The 13,199-nt window shown below is 42.3% G+C and overlaps 1 protein-coding gene across 1 annotated transcript; it reads right to left on the reverse strand.

The window, feature by feature from the left end:
• Window positions 1–48: 48 nt before the first annotated feature.
• Window positions 49–10,443, reverse strand: tuft1a (tuftelin 1a). Its single transcript, XM_014338026.2, has 12 exons — window positions 10,257–10,443; window positions 4,680–4,760; window positions 3,724–3,825; window positions 3,546–3,632; window positions 3,230–3,280; window positions 3,037–3,120; window positions 2,243–2,353; window positions 1,904–2,127; window positions 1,679–1,784; window positions 1,495–1,578; window positions 1,227–1,321; window positions 49–1,111 (listed from the first exon to the last, which is right to left on the reverse strand). Exons 1-12 carry the CDS (start codon window positions 10,314–10,316, stop codon window positions 1,039–1,041), a joined length of 1,158 nt encoding a protein of 385 aa, XP_014193512.1. The 5' UTR covers window positions 10,317–10,443; the 3' UTR covers window positions 49–1,038.
• Window positions 10,444–13,199: the final 2,756 nt, after the last annotated feature.

Consider the following 13,199-nt stretch of genomic DNA (forward strand, 5'->3'; position numbering starts at 1 on the left):
CACCTTATTTCACTTGTGCTCTCTGCGTAAGAACTGAAAGGAAACTCATTGATTTTCAGTGATTTTATTCTAAAACAAACACAGATAGCAGATTAACAGGTACTTCGTACAAAAGCTTCTCTATTAAACAATGTCTCTAGGCATTTCATTTAAAATTAATAAATATAGAGGAAAAAGCTGTTAGGTAGAAATCAAAACATCAAAATCACATTGATATGTACAACAAGAAGGTGACTGTCTGCGCAGTGACTGAAATGCTTTACAAGAAATATTAAGAAAAAGGACGCCTCTCACGTGTCTGACTTCCCAAACATCTTCATTTTTCTTTCCTCCTCACAGTTTCATAAAGTGCCATACTTTTCGTTGGAGGCTTGACAACCATATATTTACTTACAAACAGCTCAGAGAAAAAAATAAATAGCCCATAAAAATAATCACAGGGTGTCGCCCTTATAGAGGCTACAGTCAGTATTTACACTCTAAAGCATTACACCGCTCACACAGAAAGGGAGCGGAGTCACGGAGGAGTCAGCAACGAAGACAAAGACACAATTCAGATAAACGTGTTAATGATTCTTCACATCGTGTGTCCTGACGGTGGCGTTAGCTACAGTTTATTGGCGCTGCATTGCTGTATGTGAATTTTATAATGTTGTTAGGAATTATTACCTCCTGCTCTTTGAGTTAATCATCATTAGAAACTTAAAGCAGGGCAAGCAAAAACACTTGCATACAGTTTGCAGTACTACACGTAAACTTAGACACACATCGCTCTCTCTAATGCAGCTACATTAAAGCGGACATTCTTTATGCATATGCGCAGACAAGCAAGTGTGTGTGTGTGTGTGTGTGTGTTTGTATGTGTGCTGATAAACCCCTCCCACCCCCTTTTTTCCTTCAATATTGTTTGGTTTGGTAGTTGTGGTCTGATGTTCAGCACGCACATCGGAACCGTTCACTTCAGTCGACATCGAACAGGCAGTTGGTGCTTCTGAGCCCTTCTCAGCAGTAACTGATTAATTCATCTGCCCAGCTGGTTCATGACTTGATCTCGATGACTTTGATGAAAGGAAGCGGTTTGTTGGATGAGGTGGACAGCTTGATTGGTTTGCTGTAGTGATGAGAGGAGGATAAATTATTTTTTAGGTGGAAAAAAAAGCATTTAACGCACCTAAATGTGTTGTTTATAGGTAATATATTGGAAGAGCGCTGGCAAAATAAGTCACCTGTAGACAATCTGGGCGTTGCGTTCTGATGAAAGGTAGGAATTTGACCTTTGTCCTCCCAGAAAGTAGTCCACCTGGTCGTGCATTTCTCGGTTCTGCAAACACAGGGAGATTTCAAAGGGTGCAAATTATAATCACAGAACAGACACTGGCTTCAGCTTTTCTCCTTTCGTCTTCTCTCTAATTGCAGAGGCTGGTCTACGTTTTACCCTGACCCTTCAATTTAAATTCCTCAGACATATTTTCTTACAGAAGAAGCTGTCCTCACCTCAGCCTCCAAAAATGCCACTTTCTCCTCCAGCTCTTTGATCACGCGGTCCCGCTCCTGGATCACCATGCGAGAGTTCTGGAGCTAAAGACGAGCAAACATGGAGACAGACAGTGAGCGATCCCTACGCAAAGAAGACGGAGACAATGTATTTGCTTTATAGAGCCACACATGCTCATCCCACCTGCTCGATCATGTGTCTGACTTTCCTCTGTTGGCTTTTCAGCATGTCATCCAGATGGTGGATCTTTTCTTTGAGTATGGCCACCTCCTTCTCCAACTGCTCAGTCCTAAAAACACACACAGTATGTTACAGCACGCTATTGAACACGCTATTGACAGATAATTGATAAGTGGAGAGTTTAACACATATGTGTGTGTGTGTGTGTGTGTGTGCTTATTAGCTGACCTTTCCGCCCCTTTGTGGCCCTCCTCTCTGATCTTTCGCAGTTCCCGCAGTTCATCTTCACGGTTGCGGATGGCCTCCCGCAACGTGGCGCTCTCCTGCTCCATTCCTCCCAGCAGCCTCTGGAGCTCATCGATGCGCTGGTCTTTCTTCTCATTGGCTTCTTCTGTACTCCTCAGCTTCTCCTCCTGGTCACTCAGATGCTCTCTAAGCCTGCTGCCTTCAGCCTGGATTGGTCAAAAAGTTTTGTTCTAAATATCGCTTTCATGCAAATTATATAAATATGTATGTGTTTACTTTGTATGTAATATGCACGATGAATGCAAAGCCAGTGCAGGTTACCTGCAGTCTCTCTTTCTCCTCCAGGTGTTTCTTTTCTGCTTCCTGCATCTGTGCATATAAGCGCTTACTGACTTCTCTCAGCTTGCTTCTCTCTGCTTCGTCATCCACGTCCTAACAGAAAATAAAGCGCTGGATTACCCTAATAGTACTCAGATGTTTTTAGAATGATGTAATCAATACAATGATGGCCGAGTCTCGTAAGAGCTCTGTGGGTGTTGCCGCTATAAAGAAAACAGGCGTGTCCACGTGCGTCAGTGGCGCAGCTGGAACATGACCTGCGTTTCCCTCCTATTTGTGCCTCCCACACTTAGAACGAGTAAGGTGTCGTGTGAGTCACAAATGTTGCTATAAGTGGCGCAAAAACAGTAAAAACCAAACACAACAGTGTCAGCTTCTTTGTTGTGTGTGTCTGCAAAACACTGCTGACACGCACAACAAGATGTCTGGCTTAGAGTCAGCGAGGATGAAGCATGCGTGGAATGAAGGGGGCCTGAAAACAATAACACACGCAGGCAGCGGTACATAGTGTGCCGGAACAGCTCTTCCGCGCATTTTCTTACACCCTGGGGTGCTGTAAACGTAGCTGCTTTTTGTCTGCCATTTTAATCCTCTTTTTCCCCCCATGATGACTTTGCTGTTTAACTTTACACCACATTCTATCTGTGAGCCTCCGGGAGGTGATCGCTTTACAGGAATCTTATACAAAACGCAAACTGACGCAGATAGCCCGTGGAAAAAAAAAAACAAGACACCACAGGACTGAAGCTATGATGTGCATACGTGTGTTTGCTCACCTGCCCGTCATCTTTAGCTCCTGGTTTAGTGGATGAAGTGCTCTTTCTGAAGGGGATTCCAACCTTCCACCCATTTGTGTGCGGCTGGACAGATAAAAGGAGGAAGTGCAGATGGAAAATGTTAAAGACAGTGAGGGGAGAGCTAAAGGAAATGCCATCAAGAGCTCAGGATGCAAGGCTAACAATGGCTTACCTTGTTTTTGGCTGCCATCTGCTCCCTCAGAGTCTTCAGGCAGTATCTCACCTGTGTGACACAAACACACAAAAAAGATATTGTTATAAATTAAGATATTATCTGAACATGTATGTTTTCTACTTGAGCAAATAACCAACACAGGAAAGTCGGGAGCTGAAGGGAATCACGAGAGAAAAGAGGCGTATGAGTGAGGATGATTTTACAAGATGCAAATTCTTACATAAGTTATAAAACAGGGACGACAGACTGTAGAGTTACTGTGTGCATTTGTGTGTTAGTGAAACAGCCAGATAGATGCTGTCCAGACACTGACCTCCTGTATCTGTGAAACTTCATCTGACAGCATCTTCAGGCTCTCTTGGTGTTTCTGCTGCTCTTTTTTGCGGGCCTCTAGATACACCTGAAACAAGGACATACATGAATGTATATACTGGTTTAAAACCAACAGAAGAAAAAAAAACAAAAAACAAAGAAAATACGAAGAAGCCTACCTTGATGATTTCTACCTGCTCCTCTGTGGATTTGACTGGTTCAGAGGTCAAAGCAGTCCTCTCGTTGGCTGGCTGCACCAGTGCAAAAGCTCGTCCGATTGGCTAGAGATTAGCAGACATAAGAGGAGTTCACAATTGGGTTTTTGCGTGAATAGATGGGTGTGATAAATTTCTAAATAAAATGTCAAACTAAATGCAGATGATCCAGAAAGGGTTTGGTCATATTTACAATCAATGCTGCAACACAGGATTCGTGAGAACTGGCAGGAATGAATCTGACTGATAATTAATACAAAGCTTTTTGCCAGGACCGTCTGCACGCTTGGTCAAATTAAACTGTTAACAGGCAAAAATGAAAAATTTCTTTCTGCGTGGGTGTGAAAGACCGAGAGCCTCTGCAATCAGGAGCCAGACTTTGAGCACTAATTACTATGGAGACTAACCCATAAACATCTGGCCAAAACGCAGAGAGGGAGTGAGAGAGGGGGGGGGGGCATGCAGATAAAGGTGGAGACACGTTATGCAACTGTGCTGGTGGTCCCACTGGTATTGGTATAACAATGGTTGTTTTGAGACACTGAGTGTGGGAACCCCACTAATGAAAAGCTGATGGCATCTTCTTACGCGGCTGGTGTCTTTTCTTTTTCCTTTTTTGAAAGCGCAGCTGTTCTGAGCTAATTACTGAGGATCGTAGAGAAGATTAAGCAACTGTCTGAACCTTCAGATCCAAAAATGGGGTGAACAAACCTTCAGCACTTCTTTTCTCATCCGTTAACATTTTAAAATCAATTCTATCAGTCTAGTCTAATAGGTGACAAATCTATTCAAATATCAAAGACTCGTATTTTAAAACTCTAAACTCCAAACACGCTCCATCTGCTGCTGATCTAATGCCCAGGATCTGCTCTGTTCTCCCTTCTGGTGGTCAGAAGTTATCAGGTACAGGACGTGCTTACCTTGTCCCTGTGCTGCTCTGTGCTCCGAGCCGCCGCCTGGTTCTGGTCGTGAAGTGTGAGCCGCAGCCGCCTACACCCCTCCTAAAAAAGGCAGCGAAAGTAAGAGGTTGATGAAGTGAAGCCACAAAGAGACGGTTATGTGATGGAGAGGCTGATTGGGGACTATTTTGAGGAGGAGAGGGGGAAAAAAAAAAAAAAAAAAAGAGGAGGAGGAGAGACTGAGTCATACTCAAAGAGTGAAACAGAGAAGGAGGGACAGTGGGGTGGGGGAGTATCCAGTAAGAAAGTGTGCTATAGGAGCATCAGAATGAAAGAAAAAGTTTTCTCCCTGCTGCACAGGGACAGATTGTTTGATTTAAACCAATTGCTACAGACGTCAGAGGGACTTAGGCGGAAACCCTCCAGATGCTCGCAGCCAACTGGAGACAGTGGCTGGATTTCTGGGAAAGTACTCAGCAAATGTAATGTCAAGCAAGACGGAATATTTCCATGGCAACATAACCTCACAGTAGCCATAAACTGTCTGGCACACTAACAATACAAGAGGGCGGAGTAAGATGGAGGCAAAACAATGCACAGAATCAACGCTCGAGCAAAACGCACAGATATTTTCTTTCAGTCACAGGATAAAAGTCCCAAGGACGGGACTCCGTGTGTGTCTTCCAGTACACGGCGGCCTCTAATAAACAGTGACCAGTCAGCGTCTGTGCTAACGCAAGTATGCGGATGTTTGGGAGGAGGTCGGAGACATTATATAACTCGTTCCAGCCAACACAACTTGTTCTGTTCATTTTCCCGTGGGTATTCACTGTGTCCTCCTCAAGTCACCGCCAAACAACTCTAAACAGAAACTAATGTATGAACGAGTAATACTTCCAATCAGATTAACTGGTGATATATTACATGTAATCAGATAATTGGTTAAATCGTAAACAAAATGAACATATCTGTGTGTGCCTGCTCTCTGGTGCGTTTGAGTGGGAGCGTCTGGTCATGTTTAGCCACCTGTACGTTAATAGTTTATTCCTTTGTGTTCTTTCGGTGCTCATCATGCACCACAACAGCCCTACCTACATTTTGTTACCTTGCTTTTCCTTTCATAGACACTGCTTTAGGCGGTGTCACAGCAATCTCGCCTAAATGTCAGTTTAATTGGCGTTACAGAACAGCGATCAAGTCGCACGATCTTCATCTGCGGATGGACTTCGCCCTACTGTCAGTTATAGATGCATGTTGTTCTCTGAGCCTTTAATACAACTCGGTGAAAGTGCGGCTAGAATGAACATTCGTGTGCGATTTCCTTTATCAACAGCTGTTTCTGTTTTGGTCAACAACTAGAAGAGAACCCAGTGAGCCCATCCTCCACTAAGGTCAATGCCAGTTTTTAAGGCATTTTGTCTGGATTGACACTTTAATGGGTCTTTCCCTACCAACAAGCTTCATGATCTTCAGCTTGGTAGTTTCAGCCAAAACCTTCCCTGTTCTCCCCTGTAATTATAAGGAAGTGTAGATAAATGAAATGCAAAAATCACCTGTCTTCAAGTGATTTTTGAATGTAGATGAAATGCCACTTACCAAGCAACTCATTTAAAAAAAATGTATCAATGATGGATAATAAAAACAAACAAATAACCAATTCTAATCTTTCTAATCTCAGCTTCTGTCCAGATACTCTGTCTCATGTGCAGAGTGCGTCTCGATTCTGACCAGACGAGGGGAAATGAACTCGCTCGTGTTGCGTAATGCCACCATAAAAAGCTGCTGTAAAAGAAAAGCTTTGTGTTTAGAGAAGGTCTAGGGCTAGATTAGCTGTTTATCTTTTCAGGATGCAGTGAAAGGGAAAAGACAGACAGCGAGACGTGTGGGACTGATGTTCAGGAGACATAATAATAGAAAATGAATGTAAAAAAGGAAATAGAGTAATAGTCTTGGTGGAGGTCCAACCACAATGAAGAAAACTCAGAGAAATGAAAGCAAAAAAAAAAAAAAAATCCCCTTTCTTTCTTCACGTTCTCCTCTCAGATTGCAAATGTCTGTAAGCTCTAACAGGGTGCATGACTGGGGGAGGACGAAAGGGGAACAGTGGGATAGTTGTTAAGAAGGAATCCATCATTACACGACTTTTCTGGACTTCCACAGACAGCCAAACAAAGAGTCCACTAATCCCAGCTCTGAGCTATTCAGTCTCTCTGCTGGTTTGCTCTTTTATGTCCGTGGACACACAAAAATGCGCTCCTTTCCACCTTCAGCAACAACCTGTAATACTACACTTCCCGGGAACACGGACAAAAGGACCAGTTGGATGAGCTTATAGACAGTGACCCACGCATGGCCACTGACACGCAGAAAAACACACATACGAGGTTAAGTGCACACTGCCTTTATAATGGCAGAAACATGACACTGAGCTTTACGCACAGAGTCCACACAGCTGGGTGCACGACAATGGACACAAAAGATCACGGGGTACCTGCAGGCAGAAAGGCTGAAAGGATACGAGGATGCTTTTCATCTCAGACTTTGGCATCAGGAGGCTGTAACTGAGGGTTGACTAGTAGTTTAGGAATGTTGCTGTTAAACATGCAGAGTTTCTGGATTTGTCCCTTAGAAATCAATCCCGCTTAAAGAGGAAAGAGTTTATATTTCCGAACAGAGGTAGGAGCAGGTATCGCGCCCTTTAATGGTAAAGCATCCCCTTGTCTCTACAAGTGTACTTCCTGCATTCCCCAAAAAGGAACATCCTCTAATGTGTGTGTGTTTGAACAAACGTCTTTGAATTAAATGACATTCCTCCTCTCTTGCACTGCTTTCCCACACGCTGCACAGGTGTCACTTTATCTTTTGTCCAACTGCATCGTAAACCTCGGCCTTTAAAACGACAGGTGCAATCCGAGCATGGCCGCCAGCGCTTCCTGTGTGCTGTCAGGTAGTTTAGTAACAATGTTCACACTGTTATTGAGTTTCAGTGTCTTTCTTGCATAAAGGAAACGGGAATATAAACACATTTGTATAGAAAACCTTTATTTCAATAGGCGTAACCCAATAAACCTCTTACTGCATCACATGCTCTCTTGACACAACTGATTGTCTGAACAGCAAACACTAACACAGGGAACTATGTGATCAAAGATTAGGTAAACAAAACTACGGCTCAAAGCTTCAACACCAACTTATCGGTAATAGAAACTGGATTTTATGACCACCTTTATATTCTGCTCCACCCAGCTTTGGCAAGCACAGGGAGTTTTACACAAAACCACAGAGATGAATCAAAGTTAATCAAAATAGGACTGATGCACAGTTAAACTGGTAACTTATTTATCGTTTCAGGGTTTCTTCATGTGACTAACCTGGTGCTTGCAAACCTCCAGAGAGGCTGCTTTTCTTTGTCACATAAGAGAATAAATTAAACACCCACTTTTGGATTTTGGACTGTGCTGAGACGCTATGATGATTGTTATTCAATTAATCATTTAATCTTAGACCATTACTGGACGATTAGGTGATAATTATAGTGCTGAGCCCTAGTTTATGCATCTGTAGCTCCTGCGGCAGTGAAAAGGTGTCACTGTCCCACTGACTCAGCAGGCTGCGCCAATTAATGGGTTAAATTAGGTTAAGTCCATTTTAAAGAGGACAGAGGAGCTGATTGTTGCGTGAAATGCCACCATGTGAGAACCTGAACAGGTGATGATAAACAAGCAGTCCAGGATCAGAGTTCACAGTGACAGAGGACACTAGAATCCCTATAATCAGTCATTTTTCTGCTCTGTGTGGCAGGTAAAAAAGGTGTTTGCGGGCATATTGCAATCGTGTCTCAACACAAATGTGCCAATAAGTCATGTCTGGCCCATTCCCAGCTGGTGATGTCAGACTCTCCTGACTAAGATGACTGATGATGAGAAGAGACGCTGGGAATGTGTTCAACAACATGCAATTGTGACATCACTTCTAAACATTGCCCGAGCTGAAAATAATACCTTGATAAATCCTGCTGTGCAGGAAAGAGAAAGCGCTACAGTTTCAAACAATAGATTAAAAAACCCTGGGATTTCTGGTCACTAGTACTAACCTTAGAGCACTCTTTGTTTCAGAGTCAGTGCTTCTTGTTCCTTCTATTTTATTTTTATCACATGATCCCAGTTCCCGAAAACATACTTAACAAATGAGCTGCTGAAGGCCTCTCTGTGCTAAATCAGGCACATTCCTCCTCCTCTTGTATCCTTACAGACGTGTCACTGATAACTGTGTCATTAACTAATCTGTCAGCACCCTGCAGCCGTTACAGTACGCCGAGGTGAAAGTTCCTCGGCTGCTTTTTTAACTAGGAACAGCCATATCAGATGCAAATACTGCAGGTGGCTGACTATTTGACTGCTGAATTTGACTTTGTTAAAGATAAATTTATGTTCTCTGTGAAGCTGATGCAAATGTGCTATCAGCCTCATGTTCAAATGTCATGTATGATTAGATAAAACAAAGACTGGACAAACATAAAGTTTCGTATATTGCCCCATAACACATTCCTGAGAGCTGTTAAGCAGTTGTGTGTAAGTGGCCTTTGTACACGTTGACGTTTATGTCTGCTTTGTAGTTACACAACAGAAGATCTAGATCAGTGGGTCCCCAAATGGTGCAGGACTTTGTGCCAACCATAGATTTTCATCACAAATGGACAAAAAAATAATGAATTTAATAGAACTTTAATACATTCATACACATCAAAGGGTCTGATTCATTGTAAGTAAAATAATTTGCCTTCCCGTCGAGCTCAGTCAGACAATATCTAATTAAATTAAGAATTTAGACGACCTTCGGGTTATTTTTAAACAAATATGAACGTGTGTGTCTTGAAAGTTTTACACGTTTCTGTAATATGATTTGATATGAGCTCAGCAGGGGAGCGCTGAGGTGGAAGGTGGAGGGTATCATGTTGCCCCGCAACCTCATAAACCACAGCGCAGGTCAACAGTTTGTTTTTTCAGGTGAGGTAAATGATTAATGCTTTTGCTGTCACGCAAGCAAATAAAGCCCATTCAAGGGATGTAAAGTATAGCTTAGGACTACTTTCTTTACAGGTTTGCAGCAAAGCACACACATAGTGAGCTGATTATTCCTGGTGATCAAACCTTCACATGGGCAGGTGGCACAAATACTGCACAAGCACAGCCTTTAGTTCCTGAGCTGCCTTCACTCTCTGTAACTGTAAGCCTTTAAATGATGTGTCCAGAAGGTACTTGTGACAGACACAGATGTTATTTGGATTAATACTGAGCTGCCACCTTGTCTCTGTGGGTAAGAGGGGTTAATACCTTAATTGCAACAAAGCCAGGGACAGTAAATGCACCATTTAAAGCAGGTGAAGCCACAAAATCAGAGGGCAGAGTACAGACAAAAAATGAAAAATTGAAGAAATAGTAAATAACGTAAATAAATTAATTACAATAAATGAACAGGAAATTATCCACCCTGATTTATTTCTGGTTGGGTCATCCATTGATTAGACCTTCTTCAGTTAAGTACAGCAAACGCGCAAAGACACAGAAATCCACGTAAGCTAATGTATAAGTAACTTACCCCATATTCTTGACTTCTGATGTCCTCAAAGGTGCACAGACTTCTCGTCACTCCGTTCATCTCTCACAGAAATAAATACTCCACACACAATAAATAAAGAATTCAAAGCTTCGTCACGGTGTCTCTCTGCTGACCGCACACAGCAGCTCAGTCACTTTATCAGTCCTCGGCCCGGTAAGTGTGTGGGGAGCTACTTCTCTCTGCACGTCACAGTGGGAGTGAGCCACAAAAGCATGCGACCCGCCCACAAGGAGACCGAAACGGCCAAATAGGGAACTAGGGGAATCGGGAATAGCTGAGAGGGGAGGGTCAGCACCGGTATGACAACTTCTGGCACAGTGACTTCTAGAAATGTTACATCCCGATTATCACACGATGTTCAGAGAGCCATGAAAAAGTAGTAAACAGAGGAATGTGATGGCCCCTTGCTGAGCAGCGGAAGGCAACACCTACTGACTGCTGTCCAGTCAGCACACTGCTCAATGAATTATTGAGCGAGCTTGAACTCCTGACCGAGCCTGTTTAAGAAGACTCTCTCCTAAGATTACAAAGCAATGGAAAACAAAAGACCGAGTTCAGTGATTTGAGGCATTTATTCTTATTATTATTGATGTTGTTGTTGAACTTTTCTCACCAAATTCGACATGTAACTGCAAACACAATTGTTAATATAATACATCTGCCCTATGTTAACAAATCCCAGATACTGTAGAAACCCATCCAGCCACAACAGGTTGCTCTGCAAACATATCAAGGTGGAAGCAGGCTAATTAATCTTCTGCAATGCATACACACTGTTACTATGGTGATGGCCATATTCAGAATATACAAGTAATACCTGTGGCCACACCGGCCCCACCCACCTGCCATTCAAAGCTTCTGTTTACAAAGGGCAGCCAATCAGAAGGGACGAAACTTAAAGCAAGGTATTGGCCTTAAAGGGGAGTACGTATAAAAAAAATAAAGAAGCAGATTATCTCAAAAAATGCGGTAATATGGGGAAAAATAGGTACTCAGTAAGAAAAAATCTGCAATACTACAAGTTGCTATGTAAAAAGCAAAAATATAAGGCAGTAAGATTGCTCTAAAAGTAAAACAATCAAATAAAGCTAAAGAAAACAGAGTGTAATTAAAAGGAGAAAAGAAGCTGTCACAGTGAACATGTGTTACTTATTTATGTCAAAGCTACTTATTTAATGTGTTGCCATCGCCTGAATGTTTTAGTAATTGTGTTAATGTGTTTTTGACTCCATGTATGAATCTGAAGAATTGGTTTTACTGTTTTGATGTTTAATATCCTTTATAGTTATGCTTTTCGGTTGCCAGTCATATCCTTCACAGGCCGCATCCATGGCTTTCCCTTATTGTCTGTAAATGACATCAGCGTGCCAGGGACTGGGGGTGAAAATGAACGTATATGGCCAAATATAAACCCATTCCTGTGAGGTCAGCAAAGCACAGCTCATTCACGATATCACTCAACTGCAATACCAAGCTAAGCTTGTTTTCACTACCAGGTAAATGGCTGATTTACTTTAACTGAATTGTGAAATTGTTTATTCTTTGACAGCAAAGCATAACCACATGTCCTCACATAACAGTTAACAGTTCAGTTCAAAGCCTAAAAATGATTTACAGCATTTCAAAACAGAACACATGAAATATTAAAATGTTCCCTTTAATCCCTTTAATGTTGACTTTACATAAAACAGCACAATAAGCTGTCCTCCAGTCACAAAACAAATCAGTCGCGTCCAAAAGCTTGACAAAAAGGTTACTTCTTCATTTTCTTTATGTGTTTATTAATTTGTTGGTGCCAGGCAGATTTTTTCAGCAGTAATGTAAAACTCGCAATCCAAAGCTTACAAAACATTTATTGTTCCTGCAGAATTCCTACTGTTGCACGACCTGGGCTGCATATTTCTACAGGCCACCCCGAAGGCACAAAGGTGACAGAACAAATGAGTAACAGAGTGAACGTTCCTCTGCTGGCATGTAGCTGATGCAGCAGCAGCTGATCCAGCTCTGCACAGACCTCAAATTGGATAACGACTTTAGCCGCGTTTAGGAGCAAACAACAGCTCAGAGTGACACACAAAAGGATGATGTTAAGTGAATTCGAACCAGGAGCAGAAACCAGGAGCACAAAAGCAGGAATGACCTGCATTTTTAATAAGTAATCACTTCAGGGTAACCAGTCACTAACCAAGAATGTAACCTTTATATCAGAGTGGTTGCTTTCACTAATGGTTGATTTATCACTGGGAATGAAGTTCCTCCACAAACTAGAAGACCAGCACGTGTACACCTAATGCACACACCAAGCAACAATCCTAGTCCTGATTATGAGTTTACATCATGCCATTGGTCGCATGCAGACGCACTGATCCAGAGATCAGACAGCAGACTGTTATGAGAGTCTATGTTTTCATACATGCACGCATTAGACTGAGATCACAGAGTGAGTCAGACTCCTGCTAGTCGCATTCAGTCGTCCTTCTTATCTGTTTGGAAGAGTATGTCTTAAGTTGTGCCAACTTCAAATATGCACATAGCCCAGACGAGCTTTGTGTTTTCAGATCCTCAAGAATCTGACAAGCCTGTCTGGACTAAAGTCTTTGTAGACGACTAAATGGAAATGTCTCATTGGCTACCTTAAAAGAGCTAACACAAGTGAGTCGGGAAAAGTGCTGCTCTGTGAACGTGTCCCTGCTGAAGCCCAAACATAACCAGATAACAGTTTCAACAAACGCTGTGACAGAAAAAAGGTAAATGCAAATATAACAAAAGACCAAAAAACAACCTTCATTTTATACTTACTGGATGTACTTGGTGAGGGAGAAGGAAAATCACACTCAAATAAAATACAGTATTTATCTTTCACATACTTGATGTCAAATCTGGAACCCCTCTGTGTTCGTGTGTGCGTTTCTTAACTTAGAT

This window comes from Haplochromis burtoni, unplaced genomic scaffold, assembly GCF_018398535.1.
Source record: "Haplochromis burtoni strain Fernald_Lab_line unplaced genomic scaffold, NCSU_Asbu1 Contig_204, whole genome shotgun sequence".
In the NCBI taxonomy this organism is placed as follows: domain Eukaryota; kingdom Metazoa; phylum Chordata; class Actinopteri; order Cichliformes; family Cichlidae; genus Haplochromis; species Haplochromis burtoni.

Bases quoted from the DNA above. Each gene is read 5' to 3' on its own strand.
- tuft1a (XM_014338026.2), bottom strand. From the start codon at position 10,316: ATGAACGGAGTGACGAGAAGTCTGTGCACCTTTGAGGACATCAGAAGT. The intron at 3,121-3,229 runs GTAAGCCATTGT...TTATCTGTCCAG, and splicing joins AGATGGCAGCCAAAAACAAG to CCGCACACAAATGGGTGGAA. The intron at 1,322-1,494 runs GTGAGGACAGCT...CTGTGTTTGCAG, and splicing joins TGGCATTTTTGGAGGCTGAG to AACCGAGAAATGCACGACCA.